The sequence below is a fragment of the Furipterus horrens genome, unplaced genomic scaffold (genome assembly GCF_987537825.1).
Source record: "Furipterus horrens unplaced genomic scaffold, mFurHor1.1.pri manual_scaffold_11, whole genome shotgun sequence".
Lineage (NCBI taxonomy): Eukaryota > Metazoa > Chordata > Mammalia > Chiroptera > Furipteridae > Furipterus > Furipterus horrens.
Window position 1 is genome coordinate 83,127,663 of NW_028327181.1, and position 14,671 is coordinate 83,142,333.

General features: G+C 43.5%; 1 protein-coding gene across 1 annotated transcript in view; it reads right to left on the reverse strand.

Moving 5' to 3' along the window:
• Positions 1 to 14,671, reverse strand: part of LOC149998644 (putative ATP-dependent RNA helicase DHX40) — a 28,777-nt gene that overhangs the window by 526 nt on the left and 13,580 nt on the right. The window contains exon 8 of the mRNA XM_090257571.1: positions 1,484 to 1,567. Within this exon, the coding sequence (XP_090113697.1) occupies positions 1,484 to 1,567 (84 nt within the window). The remainder of the gene's footprint in view (positions 1 to 1,483; positions 1,568 to 14,671) is intronic.

The window sequence follows — 14,671 nt, forward strand, 5'->3', positions numbered from 1 at the left end:
CCTAGTCCAATATGTTAACTAACCTGTGTGTGTGTGTGTGTGTGTGTGTGTGTGTGTGTTTAACAATCAGATGTAAATGATCTACTGAATACGTTGATAAGCAAACACACCCTCACCAAAAATTGTGGTTGAGAAGTATAAAAAAGGTGCCTGCAGAAGTGCAGGTGGGACTCCTACGGGCCCACGAGGAGGACTGGGAGTCCCCATTCCCCACATTCCCCATTCCCCTTGCTCCTACAGTCCCTTCCGTTGGTCTGGGAGCTGCCTCTCCCCTCCTCCTTCCTTCCCCCCCTTTTCCTCAATAAACCCATTGCCTGATCCCACAGTAGTCTCCCGGTGATTTCTCAGAGCAAGGCTGCCCTGACAAACTTTATTAGTCTTGAGAGTGACTGCAGAAGAGGGAGCACTTTTCCCAGAATCGCTAAGGACCAAGCGGTCCTTTTTCCCTGCAGAGGGACAACTACCTCCCACTGGGGCTTCAAATATTCTGACAACCCCAAAGAACTGATGATGGAGGGCCACAATGGGGGTCAAGTATGTTGTACATAACAGGCGCTTGGTGAGCCAGGGGACAAAGCACCAGGATAAATTGTTATTTGACATAATAACCCACAACCCTGGAGGATGATGTGTCTTCCAGTTCTCGAGGACTGACTGTACTGGGGGACACGGGGGAGAGGAGCCCCTCTTCACCCTTGTTTGACCACACTGCTGCTTGAGGAAGTGCTGGCTACCCCAGGAGTCCTGCTTCAGCCTTGCTTTTCTTGCTTATAGCTCGTGCTATTGGGTATATATATGTATATATTTACCTATTCACATTTTAATTCCTTCCCTCAAGGCTAGAGGTGGTTACGAATGTACACATTTCAGTAGGAAAAAACAATTTATTGGTAAGGGAAAAACAATTTATTGGTAACTGGGTACACTCGGCAGGAGTATCAGTTTCACTTTCTACTGCAACTGAGGCCAAGGGCGCAGAGGAGGAGCTTTCCTCCTCCCTGGGGAGAGAAGAAGGCCAAAGCTTTTACTCTAGAAAGGAACAATGAAACTATTCATTATTTCCCCCTTTTAGACAGGAAATTGAAATAGTTCCCCCTCAGATGAGATTGGCTGCTGGGGCTGCAATTTAAAAATGATCCATGGGGCCCAGAGGTGCAGCCCGGACATGCCGACAGAGGTCCGGGAGGCACAATGACCAGGAAAGCTGGGGCACAAGGAGTGACCCAGAGGGGCTGGGGCACAGTGAGTGACCTAGGGAACCCAGGGCACAGTGAGCGATCTGGAGTGGGGGTGAGGGGGTCTGGGGCAACGCAATGAGACCCAGACATCTGCAGGAACTTCAGTCCAGCTCCAGACACACCCTGAACACCTGCATCTAACCCGAACTGAATAAGGTGGCCTGCTGCAGGGGTGTCGGATGGTCAGCCTCCACAGTAGCTTCTAGCTTTACGGTGAGGTCCAGGTCCGAATGTTGGCCTGTTACCTCCGATGAGATTGGCTGCTGGGGCTGAAGAGTCTCTGGATGTGGGAATGTCGTCTCGGGGTGTCTCGGAGGAGCTGTGGCCTGCTGCAGGGGTGTCGGACGGTCAGCCTCCACGGTAGCCTCTGGCTGAACAGTTAGATCCAGGTCCAAAGGTCGACCGGTCACTGTAAAATTGGCCTCATATAGCTCTCATATTGGCTCTCTTGATAGAATCAGGTGTCTGAAATCTTTAGTATCAATACTAAGTCCCTTTAAAAAGAAAGATTTTATTTTTAGACAGAGGGGAAGGGAGGGAGAAAGGGAGAGAAACATCAATGTGAGGGAGAAAACCAATTGGTTGCCTCTCACACACCCAAACCCGTATGCCTGAACCCGCAACCCAGGCATGCGCCCTGACTGGGAATCAAACTGGCAACCGTTCCTTTCACTTTGTGGGAAGAGGTCCAACCATTTGAACCACAATTATTAATTGTTGACTGTTAACTACCCTGTACCCATTTGTGTAAAAGTGTGTTTCTATCATTTTATTTTTTATTTAATCCTGGAGGTTTCCCCATTTTGCTTTCTCCCACCTCCCTAATTTATCGCCAGTGGATTTCATGTCACCCCCTTATACCACCTCTTTTAATTGTAATGTATAAAATAAGGTGCAAAATTGACATTTTCCAGAGCATTTTCTCAACTCATTGAGGTTTTGCTTCCCAGCAACTGTCATCAGTTTGGCTCAAATAAATTCACAAAAATTCTCTATGGGTTTGGATGTTTCTTATGCTACATACACCTTATAGGCTAAAATAACTTTGAATTTTAACAATAAAAATAAATAAAAGCCTTATTTGGCCAAATACCTCTAGCTTAACCAAAACTAGTTGATTTTGAGTTTGTATTAACAAGTTGGCAGCCCTACAGTAATGTCGTGTGAGTATCTTACTTACCCATTTAAATTTTTTTCTCCTTAAAAGGAAAACACTTAATCCTAGACGTTTGCTGTGTGAATTGGAAGTTGCTCCCGAAGTTCGTCATCAGCAAGTGTGTCTGCATGATCCACTGTCCACCTCCTGCAACAGGTGACAGGAAGCTGCGTTTCTCAAGCAAAGCAAAGGGATCAAATTAGTAAGACGCATGTTCCTACAATCTCTTACTTTTATTTTGTTATTTAAAGAAAGGTATTTTTTTTTAATTCCTCACCTGAGGATATTTTTTATTGATTTTAGAGAGAGCATAGAGAGAAAGAGAGATTGCTTGCTTCCTGTATTCACCCTACTGGGGATAGAACCTAAACGTAGGTATGTGCCCTGAGCAGGGATCCAACCTGCAACCTTTTGGAGTATGGGAGGATGCTCTAACCAGCTGGGCCACCCGACCAGGGACACTTTTATTTTGGATTCTACCAAAATGACTTCGAATGGGATGGATTACCACATTTGTTCTGGTTCTGTTTGGTTTTCTGCTCTGCTTTTCCATCAGCCATTCACCAGCAACTGTGGCCCAGCCCATCAGCACTCAAGAATAAAAACGAACACAGGATCAGATAAGGCTCCCCACTAACCCAAATGGACCCATTTCCTCCACACAACTTTGAAACCACAGGGCTAGGGGCGTGAAGAGCAGCCTAGCGTCTGGGGGTGGGGAGCTGCATGCCACGTGGAAGAAAAGGGGCCACGTGCAAAACCAGACAAGCTCAGGGGAGGCCTGCATGGCAGCCTTACAAACTCAGAGACCAAAAGTAACGATGTAGGATGGTCAAAAATTAAAACTTTCTGTCATAAAATCATTTCATGGCGGGTAGCGATGTCCTAGGTCGGTATTTTTCCCTAACAAAGGTCAATCTTCACCTTAACAGCCTGTCTGTTGTCTTTTTGCATTGGATGTCAAATGTCCTTTTTCCAGACCCCTCAAAGCACAGGTACTGCACCTGCGGAGGCCACAAACCCCCTTCTTGCTATTGTTACCATGTTAATTGTTGACTGTTAGTATCCTGTACCACCCCCCCACACACACACATCCCCAAATCCCATGGCCCCCTCCCCCACCGGCAGCTGCCTGGGAGATAACAGGGTGTTTTCAGGCTGAAAATAAACCACATTCTGCTTTGATCAGCCTGTCGCACACGCAGCTGCCAGAAGGCCAGACCGCTAACAAGGCTCTCACACACACACACACACACACACACACACACACACACACACACAAAATCCCCCTCCATACTCTGCCCCTGTAAAAGAAACCCATTCTCCCCTAGAAAGGCGTAGTCCTGACCACCCGTGGCAGGGCTCTCTCCCCCCGCTTGCTGATTCTCCCAATAAACTTCTATTTTCCTGCTCGCTGTGTCTTTATGGTCTTCTGAGCGACTCCGTTCTTACAACCCCCCCCCCCCAATGTAAAAGATGTGTCTATCCTTTTTCTTTTTATCCAGTCCCAGAGGTTTCCCAGCTCTGCTTCCTCTCACCTCCCCAACATAACACCAACGGATTTCATCTAGCCCATTTTCACCTCTTTGGGTTGCGATATATAAAATGAGGTGTAAAACTGCTCTTGTCCAGAGCATTTTCTCAACTCGGTGAGGTTTTACTTCCTGGCACTTGTCAGTTTGGCTCAAATAAACTCACAAAATTCGAGCAGAGGCCCCTCCCCTCCGTGGCTTCCATTGTGGGCCGTGGTGGCAGCAGGGGCCTGCAAAGGGGGCTCCAAAGGCTGCCTGGCCCCACCCCTTCCAGGAGGCGAGCGGAGGGCGGTGGTGGGCGAATGGTCCAGTGAGGAGGCCCGAAAGCCTTGCCCGCACACGCAGGAGGAAGGAAAAGGCCCATCACATTGCTAGGGCCCCACTCTGGATACATACCTTCAGCCACCCTCTCGTTCTTTCCTCTCCTTCAAGGGCTTGGGAAACCGTTAACGGCTCCTTCAACGTAGTGACGTCAGTTGCACCACCCACGTGCCAAAGATGGAGCTGGTGGCTGCTGGGCAGCTGTTAGGGGGAGCACGGGAGCACGGGTCGGGGGCAGGGAGCGCGGGGCACCTCCACGTGCCGCACTTGAACTTCCCACGCACGTGGTGCGGACCGGAGGGTCTCTGCCCCTCGCGAAGTGCCCCGCACCGAAAGCCACCGGAGACGGCTATCTTGGGTTCCTTGCTGGAGCCGAACTCAGTGGGGCCTCCTTCCCGAGTTTCCCCTTTCCCGGTCCTACCCTCTTGGAGTAACTGAAGCTCAGAGTCAGCGGGTATCGTGGAGGGGCTGGGCTACCTTTTCTTGGTGGAAGAAAAGGGAAAGGTTTTTATCATACAGATCACCACGTCGTTCAGTGGGGCTGTCCTTGAACCGTCTTCTGTGCCCCAGCGATGGAGAAGGCGCTGGCAGGTTTCCAGGCTTGCGCCTCAGGTTGGAGCTCCTCCGAAGCGCCGCGGCTCTGACCGCAAAGCTGGGTGACAAGGGTTCGTTACGGGTCCTCCGCAGGCTCCTACGCAGCCGCCGGAGCGCGCCTGCGTGCTGGAGCCCCTTTGTTGCTGGGCCGCCAGGGTCCGGCTGCGCCTGCGTGGTGGGGGGGCGCGGACAAGTGCGCCGCGCCGCGGGCACCGCCTGGGGGCGAGCTGACTGGCAGCAGCCGGCGCCGTCGCTGCGACCGCCGGCCAGGAGTTCAGAGGCCCCAGCGGTGGGAGACTTCCCACAGCGTGACTGAGATGTCGTCCACTGCGGCTTTTTACCTTCTCTCCACCCTGGGAGGGTACTTGGTGACCTCGTTCTTGTTGCTCAAATACCCGACCTTGCTGCACCAGAGAAAGAAGCAGCGATTCCTCAGTAAACACATCTCTCACCGCGGAGGTGAGAGGGGGTCCTCAGAACCCGATGGCGGAGGCGGGGGTGAAGGTGATGTGAAGGGGGGAGGGTCTTCTCTGGGAAGGAAAGGGATCTTGGGACAAAGCCAAGGTGAGGGTCTGAGTGCAGCGGTGTCGGGGATTCTCAGAAGGAGGAAGGACCAGGGTGAGAAATGAAGGGTGGATGGATAGTTTCTTGGCGGACGGGAGAATGATCGCGCAGCGAGGCACCAGGTGGGGAGAGGCGGCAGCGAGGGGGCGGGGCGGTATCCGGCCCGGGTAACCGGGGACAGCCAGGCTGCTCCCTGTGAGCCATTGGTGGGCTTGTGTGGGCATCCTGGGCCACAGGTTTTCAGGACGGAGCAACTGCATGAACCTGGAGCGTGCTGCAGCCCAGGTGTCTGCAGTCCCTGGTGGCCAGTCTCCCCACTCCCCGTACCCCCACTCTCAGCAAGATAATACGAGAGGGAAGAACCGAGGCCCCGGAGATGGGTACACTTTCCAAGGTCACAATTAGAGCTTGGGCTCGACTGGGACAGAAACTGGAACGACCCAGGTTCCCAAGGCTGCAAACGTAGCACCTGTTTTATTTTTAAAGCCCTACCCTGCACCCTGGCAATGACACGTGGATTTCCAAAAGACAAAAAGATGGTTGAGTGTATGACAGGACACTATTGTTTAAAGAAAACAAAGGAGTTTCTTTTGGAAAGATGCCTTGCCAAAAGGAGACTAGATAGCCCACCCTCTTAATTTCCCAGGTAGCAGGCCGAATCTTTGCCTCTTCATTGAGTAGTGTCTATTTCATTTCAAGCATGATGTTAGCTAAAATGTGAACATTTTATGGATTTTATCAATCAATGTTAACTTTACTTTAGAGATGAATGTTAAACTGGGTTAAAATTGCTTGGAATTTGCAGCCTGATATTTACTTGAAGTGGTAAATTTCTAAATTTATAGTCTAAAACCTGATTTAGTACCATAGCACCTTTTAAAATGTTACTGAAATATATTAGCATTCTTCTATACAATTTTATTCATTACACACATAGTACTAAAGAGCGACTTCAATGGTTATGCTAGTCTCCCACTCATGAAAAGCATCAAAAGTTACTTCTCATTTTGGTTTATCTGTATTTTAATAGTCACAGTTAAACTATAAGGTGTACATAGGACTGCTAATGTGCCTTCAACCATTAAAGCCCTAAGCCAACTGTTAGTGTTTAAGTTGTTGCTGTAGAAACAATTTTCTTTTTTTATTTTGTTCTTATTTACTGATTTTAGAGAGAGAAAGGAAGGAAGAGAGATAGAAACATCGATTTGTTGTTCCACTTATTTAGGCATTCATTCGTTGATTCTTGTATGTGCCCTGACCGGGGTTTGAACCCGCAACCTTGGTAGCTCTAACCAACTGAGCTACCAAGCCAGGGACTGTAGAAGCAATTTTCAGTGGTGATGGAACTCCTCTGGAGATAGGCCGTACACACTGCAGTTGTATTTATGACTTTTAAAATGAAAAGTACTTATTAAAAGCCAAAAACCAAAACAAAACTGGATGCTCTAAAAAGCTATCTAAACTGTCATTATGGACGATCTAAATTTTATTTCAGAAGAAATAATATTGTTAAATATCTGCAGACTCAAAATCTGTTTTACTCTATTCATATGACGGGCTAAAGCACTGTAGTAAGTTTCTATGTGTTAGTGCTTAATACACTTCTGTGGAGTATGTACACCAAATAATACAGTTGAATCCAGCGTAATAGAGGAGATATTTATTTAAAAAAAATTTTTGTAACTCAAGATACTATGTTTCTGAAAAATAATAGACTAGGAAGGAGTCACCTCCTTGCTTGCTTCCTGCCCTCCCGGCCACCCCTGCCCCTGGGCAATGATAACAGCAATCACTAGTTTTTTTGTGCATATCACTAATGTTTGGGCTGATGCTCTAATTTCTCTAACTACAAATAACGGATATTTCATGTAAACCGGGTGTATGACTATTTCTGAGGTTAAAACATTGGTTGCTATATGTGTTTAAAGTATATACGCCCGAATTGCTGTAACTTGAAACTCTTAATATGTACTGTTCTACATTATGTCTGCTATAAAAGCCTTTTCACCTGAGTCAGACACTGGACCTATCACTAGTTGGCCTTGGGGATAAGCCTGAGTTTTTCTTATCTATAAATGGACAGTGTTCGCCTTGCTTCTCTTTGGGTTTTTAGAAGGATTAGGTGTATAGAAAGCACTTTGAAAATGGTAAAGTTGAAAATATAAGCATGGATACAGGGCATCCACACTTTGCGTTTTGCAATAGAATTTTGAGTTGACTGAGAAGCTTGAGATCACTATATGTATGTTTCCAAAGTTTTAGTGAACATTTTGCTTTTTTAAACATTGATTGTCCTTGAAGGTGGAAAATACTTATATTGTATTAGGATATATTAATACATCTGCTCCCATTACTAGACTGTGAATTCCTCAAGGCCAGGTTTTAGATTTTATTAATTCTTTTGTCTCTAGCCTCTAGTACAGATACTAACATATACTTAAAATAATAGCTTATTGTCTGCTAAGTATCTACTGCATGCTAGATATTTTCCATGTGTTTCTTAAATTTATTTGACCAAGAACACATTTATAACTACAGTGTATTGATGAAACACCAATAGGACCAAAGATTAAATGGGGAGCAAGCAATACTCTTAAAGGTAATTTTCTTAATTTCTCTACAAAATTATGGATTTTATTAATATATTCCCAATTGTATAAGTAACTCATGTGCATTGTATAAATTTGGAAAATGGGAAAATGAGGAAAAAAATAGTTCTTAAACTTTACCAGATATAATCTCTGTTAACATTTTGAAGTATATCCTTTAAGTACATATAGTCTTGCCCTCGCTGGTGTGGCTCGGTGGATTGAGCGCTGGCCTGTGAACCAGAGGGCCTTCTGTTTGATTGCTGGTCCAGGCACATTCCTGCGTTGTGGGCTGGGTCCCTGGTTGGGGGTGTATGAGAGAGAGACAACTGAGGTTTTCTCTTGCGCATCGATGTTTCTCTCCCTCTCTTTCTCCCTCCCTTCTTCTCTCTGAAAATAAACAAATGAAATCTTTTTTAAAAAGTACATATTGCCCTGTGTTTGGAATTATACGGTATATACATATATTTCAGGTAGAGACAGGATAGCAGAGAAATAACTTACTTTAATATTCCCTAAACTATCTCTGTGGGCCTATTGAATTAAGCAACAGGCTTTTTATTTTTTTATTTATTTAAAGATTTTATTTATTTATTTTTGGAGCGAGAGAGAGGGAGGGAGAAAGTGAAGGAGAGAAACATCGATCAGTTGTCTCTTGAACATGCCCCAACCACTGGGACCGAACCTAAAACCGAGGCATTTGCCCTGAACAGAAATCAAACCAGCGTTTGCTTTGCCAGATGACTTCCAGCCAACTGAGCCACACTGGCCAGGGCTAAGCAACAGGCTTTTTTTTCCCCAACTTTTTTTAAAGTATATTTTATTGATTATGTTGTTACAGTAGTCCCAATTTCTTTTCCCTTTGCTCCCCTCCACCTGGTACCCCCCTTCCCTCCAGCAATCCCACTTCCCTTAGTTTATGTCCATGGGTTGTGCATGTAAGTTCTTTGGCTTCACCCTTTCCTATATTATTCTTAACTTCCCCCTGTCCATTTTGTACCAGCCAATTATACTTCTTAATCCCTGCACCATTTCCCCATTTCTCCCCCTTCCCCCTCCCAGCTGATAACCCTCCAAATGATCCCCATACCTATGATTCTGTTCCCGTTCTGGTGGTTTGGTTAGTTTTTTTTGTTTTTTTCCTTAGGTTCTGTTGTTGATAGTTGTGAGTTTGTTGTCATTTTAATGTTCATAGTTTTGATCCTCTTTTTCTTAAATAAGTTCCTTTAACATTTCATATAATAAGGGCTTGGTGATGACGAACTCCTTTAGCTTTACCTTGTTGGAAAGCACTTCATCTGCCCTTTCATTCTAAATGATAGCTTTGCTGGATAGAGTAATCTTGGTTGTAGGTCCTTGCTTTTCATTACTTTGAATACTTCTTGCCAGTCCCTTCTAGCCTGCAAAGTTTCTTTTGAGAGATCAGCTGGTAGTTTTATAGGCACCCTTTTGTAGGTAACTCTCTGCTTTTCTCTTGCTGCTTTTAAAAGTCTCTCTTTATCTTGAACCTTGGGCATTTTAATTATGATGTGTCTTGGTGTGGTCCTCTTTGAGTCTAGCTTGTTTGGGACTCTCTGTGCTTCCTGGGCTTGTATGTCTATTTCCTTCACCAAATTTGGGAAGTTTTCCTTCATTATTTTTTTCACATAAGCTATCAATTTCTTGCTCTTCCTCTTCTCCTTATGGCACCCCTGTGATTTGGATGTTGGCAAGTTTAAGTTGTACCAGAGGTTGCTGAGCCTCTCCTTGTTTTTTTCAATTCTTGTTTCCTCTTTCTGTACTGGTTTACTGTTTATTTCTTTTTTATGTTCCAAATCATTGATTTGAATCCGAGCTTCCTTCCCTTCACCATTGGTTTTGTGTGGATTTTCCTTTGAATCATTTAGCATAGCCTTCACTTCTTCCCTTCTGCCTTTGCCGTACTCAAGCATATCTGTCAAGTCTGTGAGCATCTTTATCATCAGTGTTTTGAACTCTGTGTTAGGTTAGCTATCTCCTCATCACTTAGTTTTCCCACTGGAACCTTGATCTGTTCCGTCTTCTAGGACATACTTCTCTGTCTCCTCAACTTGACATGCTCCTGTGTTTGCCTCTCTGTCTTAGGTAGAGCCTTCTCACCTGTTACGTTGTAAAGGGTGGAGCCTTATGTTTTCATCAGTACAGGTGATCCATTTCACCACATTGTGGGACTGTATGTGGGGGAAGATTTGAGAGGGAACAATGCCACTTGCTCAACACTCCCCCCTTTTCCAGGCACTTCTCTTACTTCCCTATGGGACTGGCGCCTCTCTAGCTGTTGCCCTGGCCGTCGTTCCCAGAGTGAGTGGGTCTGCAGACGTTCTAGGACCATAGGGGCCCCTTAAACAAGTGGACTCTGCTGAAAGACCAGCAGTTTCTTCCTTTGCCCCAACCCCCACTAGTTTGCACAGTCAGAAGCAATGAGGCTCTATTTTCCCCAGCACTGGAACTGGGAGCTGTGCGGTCTGGTCTGGTCTGGTGCTGGGAGCGCTCCCCAGGTGTCCCTCCCTACTTTTTTAATGTGTGACTACACTTTCTGCCTGCCTGTCGCTGCAGCCACCTCCATACCACGTCCTCTCCGCCCCTCATACCTGTCTGGATGAGTATTTCTTTTTTATATCTTTGCTTGTTGGATTTTGTGCAGCTCAGTTTTCTGGAACTTCTGACTATCTCTAGTTTTGAGATAGCTGTATTCATTCTTAGTTGTGGAGGGAGACGCAGCATGTCTACTTACGCCTCCATCTTGGCCAGAAGTTCACAACAGGCTTTTTAAACAGTGGTCTATCCCTGGCCAGTGTGGCTTAGTGGATTAAATGCAGGCCTGCGAACTGAAAGGTTGCCAGTTTGATTCCCGGTCAGGGCACATGCCTGTGTAGTGGCCCAGGTCCCCAGAGGGCGTGTGCAAGAGGCAACTAATTGACGTTTCTTTCACACAATGATGTTTCTCTCTCTCTCTCTTCCCCTCTCTCTAAAAAGAAATAAAGAAAATCTTTTTATAAGATTTTAGGGTTTAGTGGACAAAGAATTGAAATGAAATCGCCAACTATTCAAATATTAATTTTATCTTCTAATCTTTCCTTTCACCCTTGGAATCAAGGCAAGAGTACTGGCACAATCTGCGCATCCTGCCACAGATCGATTTGGCAGGTAATAAGTTTTTTTTTTTTCTTTTTTTAATCCTCACCCTAGGATATGTTTATTGATTTGAGAGAGAGAGAGGAAGGGAGAGGGAGAAACATCAATAGGTTGCCTCCCATATCCGCCTGACCGGGGATCGAACCCACAACCTTTTGGCATATGGGACGATGCTCCAACCAAATGAGCCACAGCGGCCGGGGCAACAGGTGATCAGTTTGAGGGTAAAGATTGCCCTGGGATACTGGCTGCCTCTGGGTCCTAAACTTTACTTGGTTGTTCAAGGAGAAAATTGATGGATCAATTTGAGTCTCAAAATGTCACTGAAGTAGCATTCTGCAGTTGCAACCTGAAACTTGTTCACTGGCAGGATATCCATTCTTTCTCTTCAGCTCCTGTTCCCTCATTCTATTTTCAGGGATCACTTCCTCACTTGTCACTGAAAACTTTTCCAACTGACTCACTTATTCCTACTGATAACTTAGCAATGTAAACATTTATTGTATATTTAATAGTACTTTCCTACTTAATAAAACAAATGCAAATGTACTTATTTTCAGCAATGGCGATATATATGTCTGTATATACATATACAGATGTCTCTTAAATTGTAAATAACTTTAGAAAGATTAAATATTGTTATAGAAAAATTATTGAAATTATGACAAGATAAATATAAAAAATCATTTATCATTGAAGAGAGCATGCATGTGGTGGTTAGTTGGTAAATGCTGCTTGTGTGTCAATATACAGTTCGAATATCATCTTGTGCTTCTGTGCTATTGATGTGTTTAATCTTTTTCTTATATATGCAAATGTAAATTTCACAAGTTTTTTTCCCCTTAAAAGACGGGACCCATGTTAAGAAATGGTCTTTTGTATATACTAATTCTTGTACTTACACACTTTTTATGCCCTTTCATAAATTATATATACTGTTTCCAAGGCACACTGTAAATGTTGAATGAACAAATGAATTTAGAAATGAAGAAGGGACTTCCTTTGTTTTTTGGTTTACTAAATAATTCCATTTTGAGTTGAGATAGGATTATATATTTAAATATTAAGACATGTTTTATTTTCACTAAACTGTCTTTGCCAATATCAGACATTATTTAATTTTGAAGGCTGTTTTTTTTTTGTTTGTTTGTTTTTTTTTTTTGTGGCTGGTGCACATTGTCAAATTTGTCATTGGTTTATAAACATCACACACACATAAACACACATATATCATGTATGCAAAGATGTAAATGATAGTGGGGGTTGGAGCATAACTAAAACTGTTTATTGAATGTTTATTGGTATATAAAACATTTGGGAGGTAAAACTGAATAGATGTTTCCTTCCTTTAAACCTAATTAAAGATACAAAAGAGAATGTTACCTTTATTTTTCCTGCCCTGTAAGAAATTAACCAATAACAAAGTAATTATGAAGCACAGTATAAGACAGGAAGAGTTAATATAGAATGAAAGCTTAGAAGTAAATAGCGAAGCTCTAAGTAAAGTGAGTTGGGAATTTTCAGAGGTTTTCTCAAAGAAGTGGAAAATGTGAACTGGTGGCAAGGGAGGCAGGCGGACACAGCTGAGGAATTACGAGCACATTGTTTTAGGACAGCATGCAAAATCTGCGAATCTCGTTCTCTTCCACATTTAATAATTAACAAACTTCATAACTAAATTTGTGTATGCATGCAGAACGGTTATTTATAAAGCAAGGCATCATTTAAGCTGCTTGTTGAGAGAACAGCAATGAATGGCAAGCATGCCTCTATGAATGATGTGATGATAATTGAAAAGAAAAGGAATTTAAATCATTTCATGAGAGAAGCGCTAATACCAAATAATTCCTTGGGGAGGAATGGTTTACTCTTAATTAATCCCTTAGTTACACTCCAGGCTTCCACCATATGAATCTAACAAGTAATTTGTGGGTCTTATCCTTGTGTAATTTATTTCCAAGCTTTACAAACAAACAGCAGAATATGGGAATAAGGATCAAGATGAATAACTTACCTGTAAAACTGAAAGAAAGTTGTTAGATGAATGGCCTGCCTCATAGAAGCTGCAGCACGGTTAGCGGTGAAAAGTGTGGGGTCTGAAATCGTTCTGCTCATGCTCAAATCCCAGGCCCCTTTCTTGGTATGTGACCTTACCCTTTTTTTTTTGGAGGTAGTAATACTTACCATGGTTGTGGGGTTTTCAAATGAAATATATAAAGTTCTAAGCACAATATTGAGCTTCTGTTAATTATTAATATCTTGACCACCTTTTCAATGTTTTGTTTAGTACTGGCTATATAATTTTATAAACTTATAAAATAGATAAAAGATGGTAAGTAATAATGTTTGCATGCTTGTTAGGTTTAAATTAATTTCAAGTAAAATTCATATGGGAAATAGGCAGACTTTAAATTTTAGTAGTAATATTTATTAACTGGGGAAATTTTTTTCAGGATACCAAATCTCTACCGTATATTTTTCCTAACTTCTTTCCCCCAAATTAAAAGATCACACACACACAAAAAAGATGTATATTACAAAGCCCTTGCTGTTGGAATTTGAGGAGGCTAATAATACTGCTTTACTTTCCCTTTGCAAGTTTGGAACCAACTTAAAAATAAAATGCCATCATCAGAAAGATGGAAGTGAAAATACTAATAGAGCTGATTTTGAACTCTGTAATGTTCTCTCCAAATTGAACTTAACGCTAAAACTGGAGGCCTTTTTCTTACACGGGTAGAGCCTGCCTTGGCAAACTTTCTGTATAGGTGAGCAGAAGTTATGTTCCTTCTAAGAGTGGGCCACTGCAAATTAAGAGGACTGTGAAGGGCTGGGTCACAGATGGACAGACAGCTCTGTCTCTTAAGTCACTTCTCCCATTGGAAGATGTGTGTGAGGGAGAAAGAAGAGTTAAAAGTGTTCCTTCCATTCTTTTCCCTTCTTGGGTACCAGAGCGGAATTTTCCTTCATTAGGTGGAGACAGGTAGTGCGGGATAGATGTTTCCCTCAATTCTTGGCTTCAAAAAGCATTCTTAGGCCCTGGCTGGTGTGGTTCAGTGGACTGAAGGCCAGCTTGCAAACCAAAAGGTCACCAGTTCGATTTCAGTCGGGGCACATGCCTGGGTTGCAGACAGATCCCTGTGAGAAGCAGCCTATCAATCGATGGATGATTGATGTTTTTCACCTCTTTCTCTCTCCCAACCCCTCTCTCTTTAGGGAAAGAAAAAGCCTTCTTCAGTTTAGTTGAATATACCAGAAGACAAAAATCATAAAACTTAACACTAAAGTCATTAAAAAATTAGGTATAGCATATATGTAGTTAGTGGCACTAACCTTAAGTGGTACAGCTTAATTTTATACACACACACACACACACACACGTAGCAGCCACCACTTAGATCAAGACATAGAACATTTCTAGAATAATAAAAGATTCCTTTGTTTCACTCCTCCATCCCCAGAAGTAACTACTACTGATTCTTATCATCATTGATTATTTAAGACAGTGGTTTTCAAAATTTGATC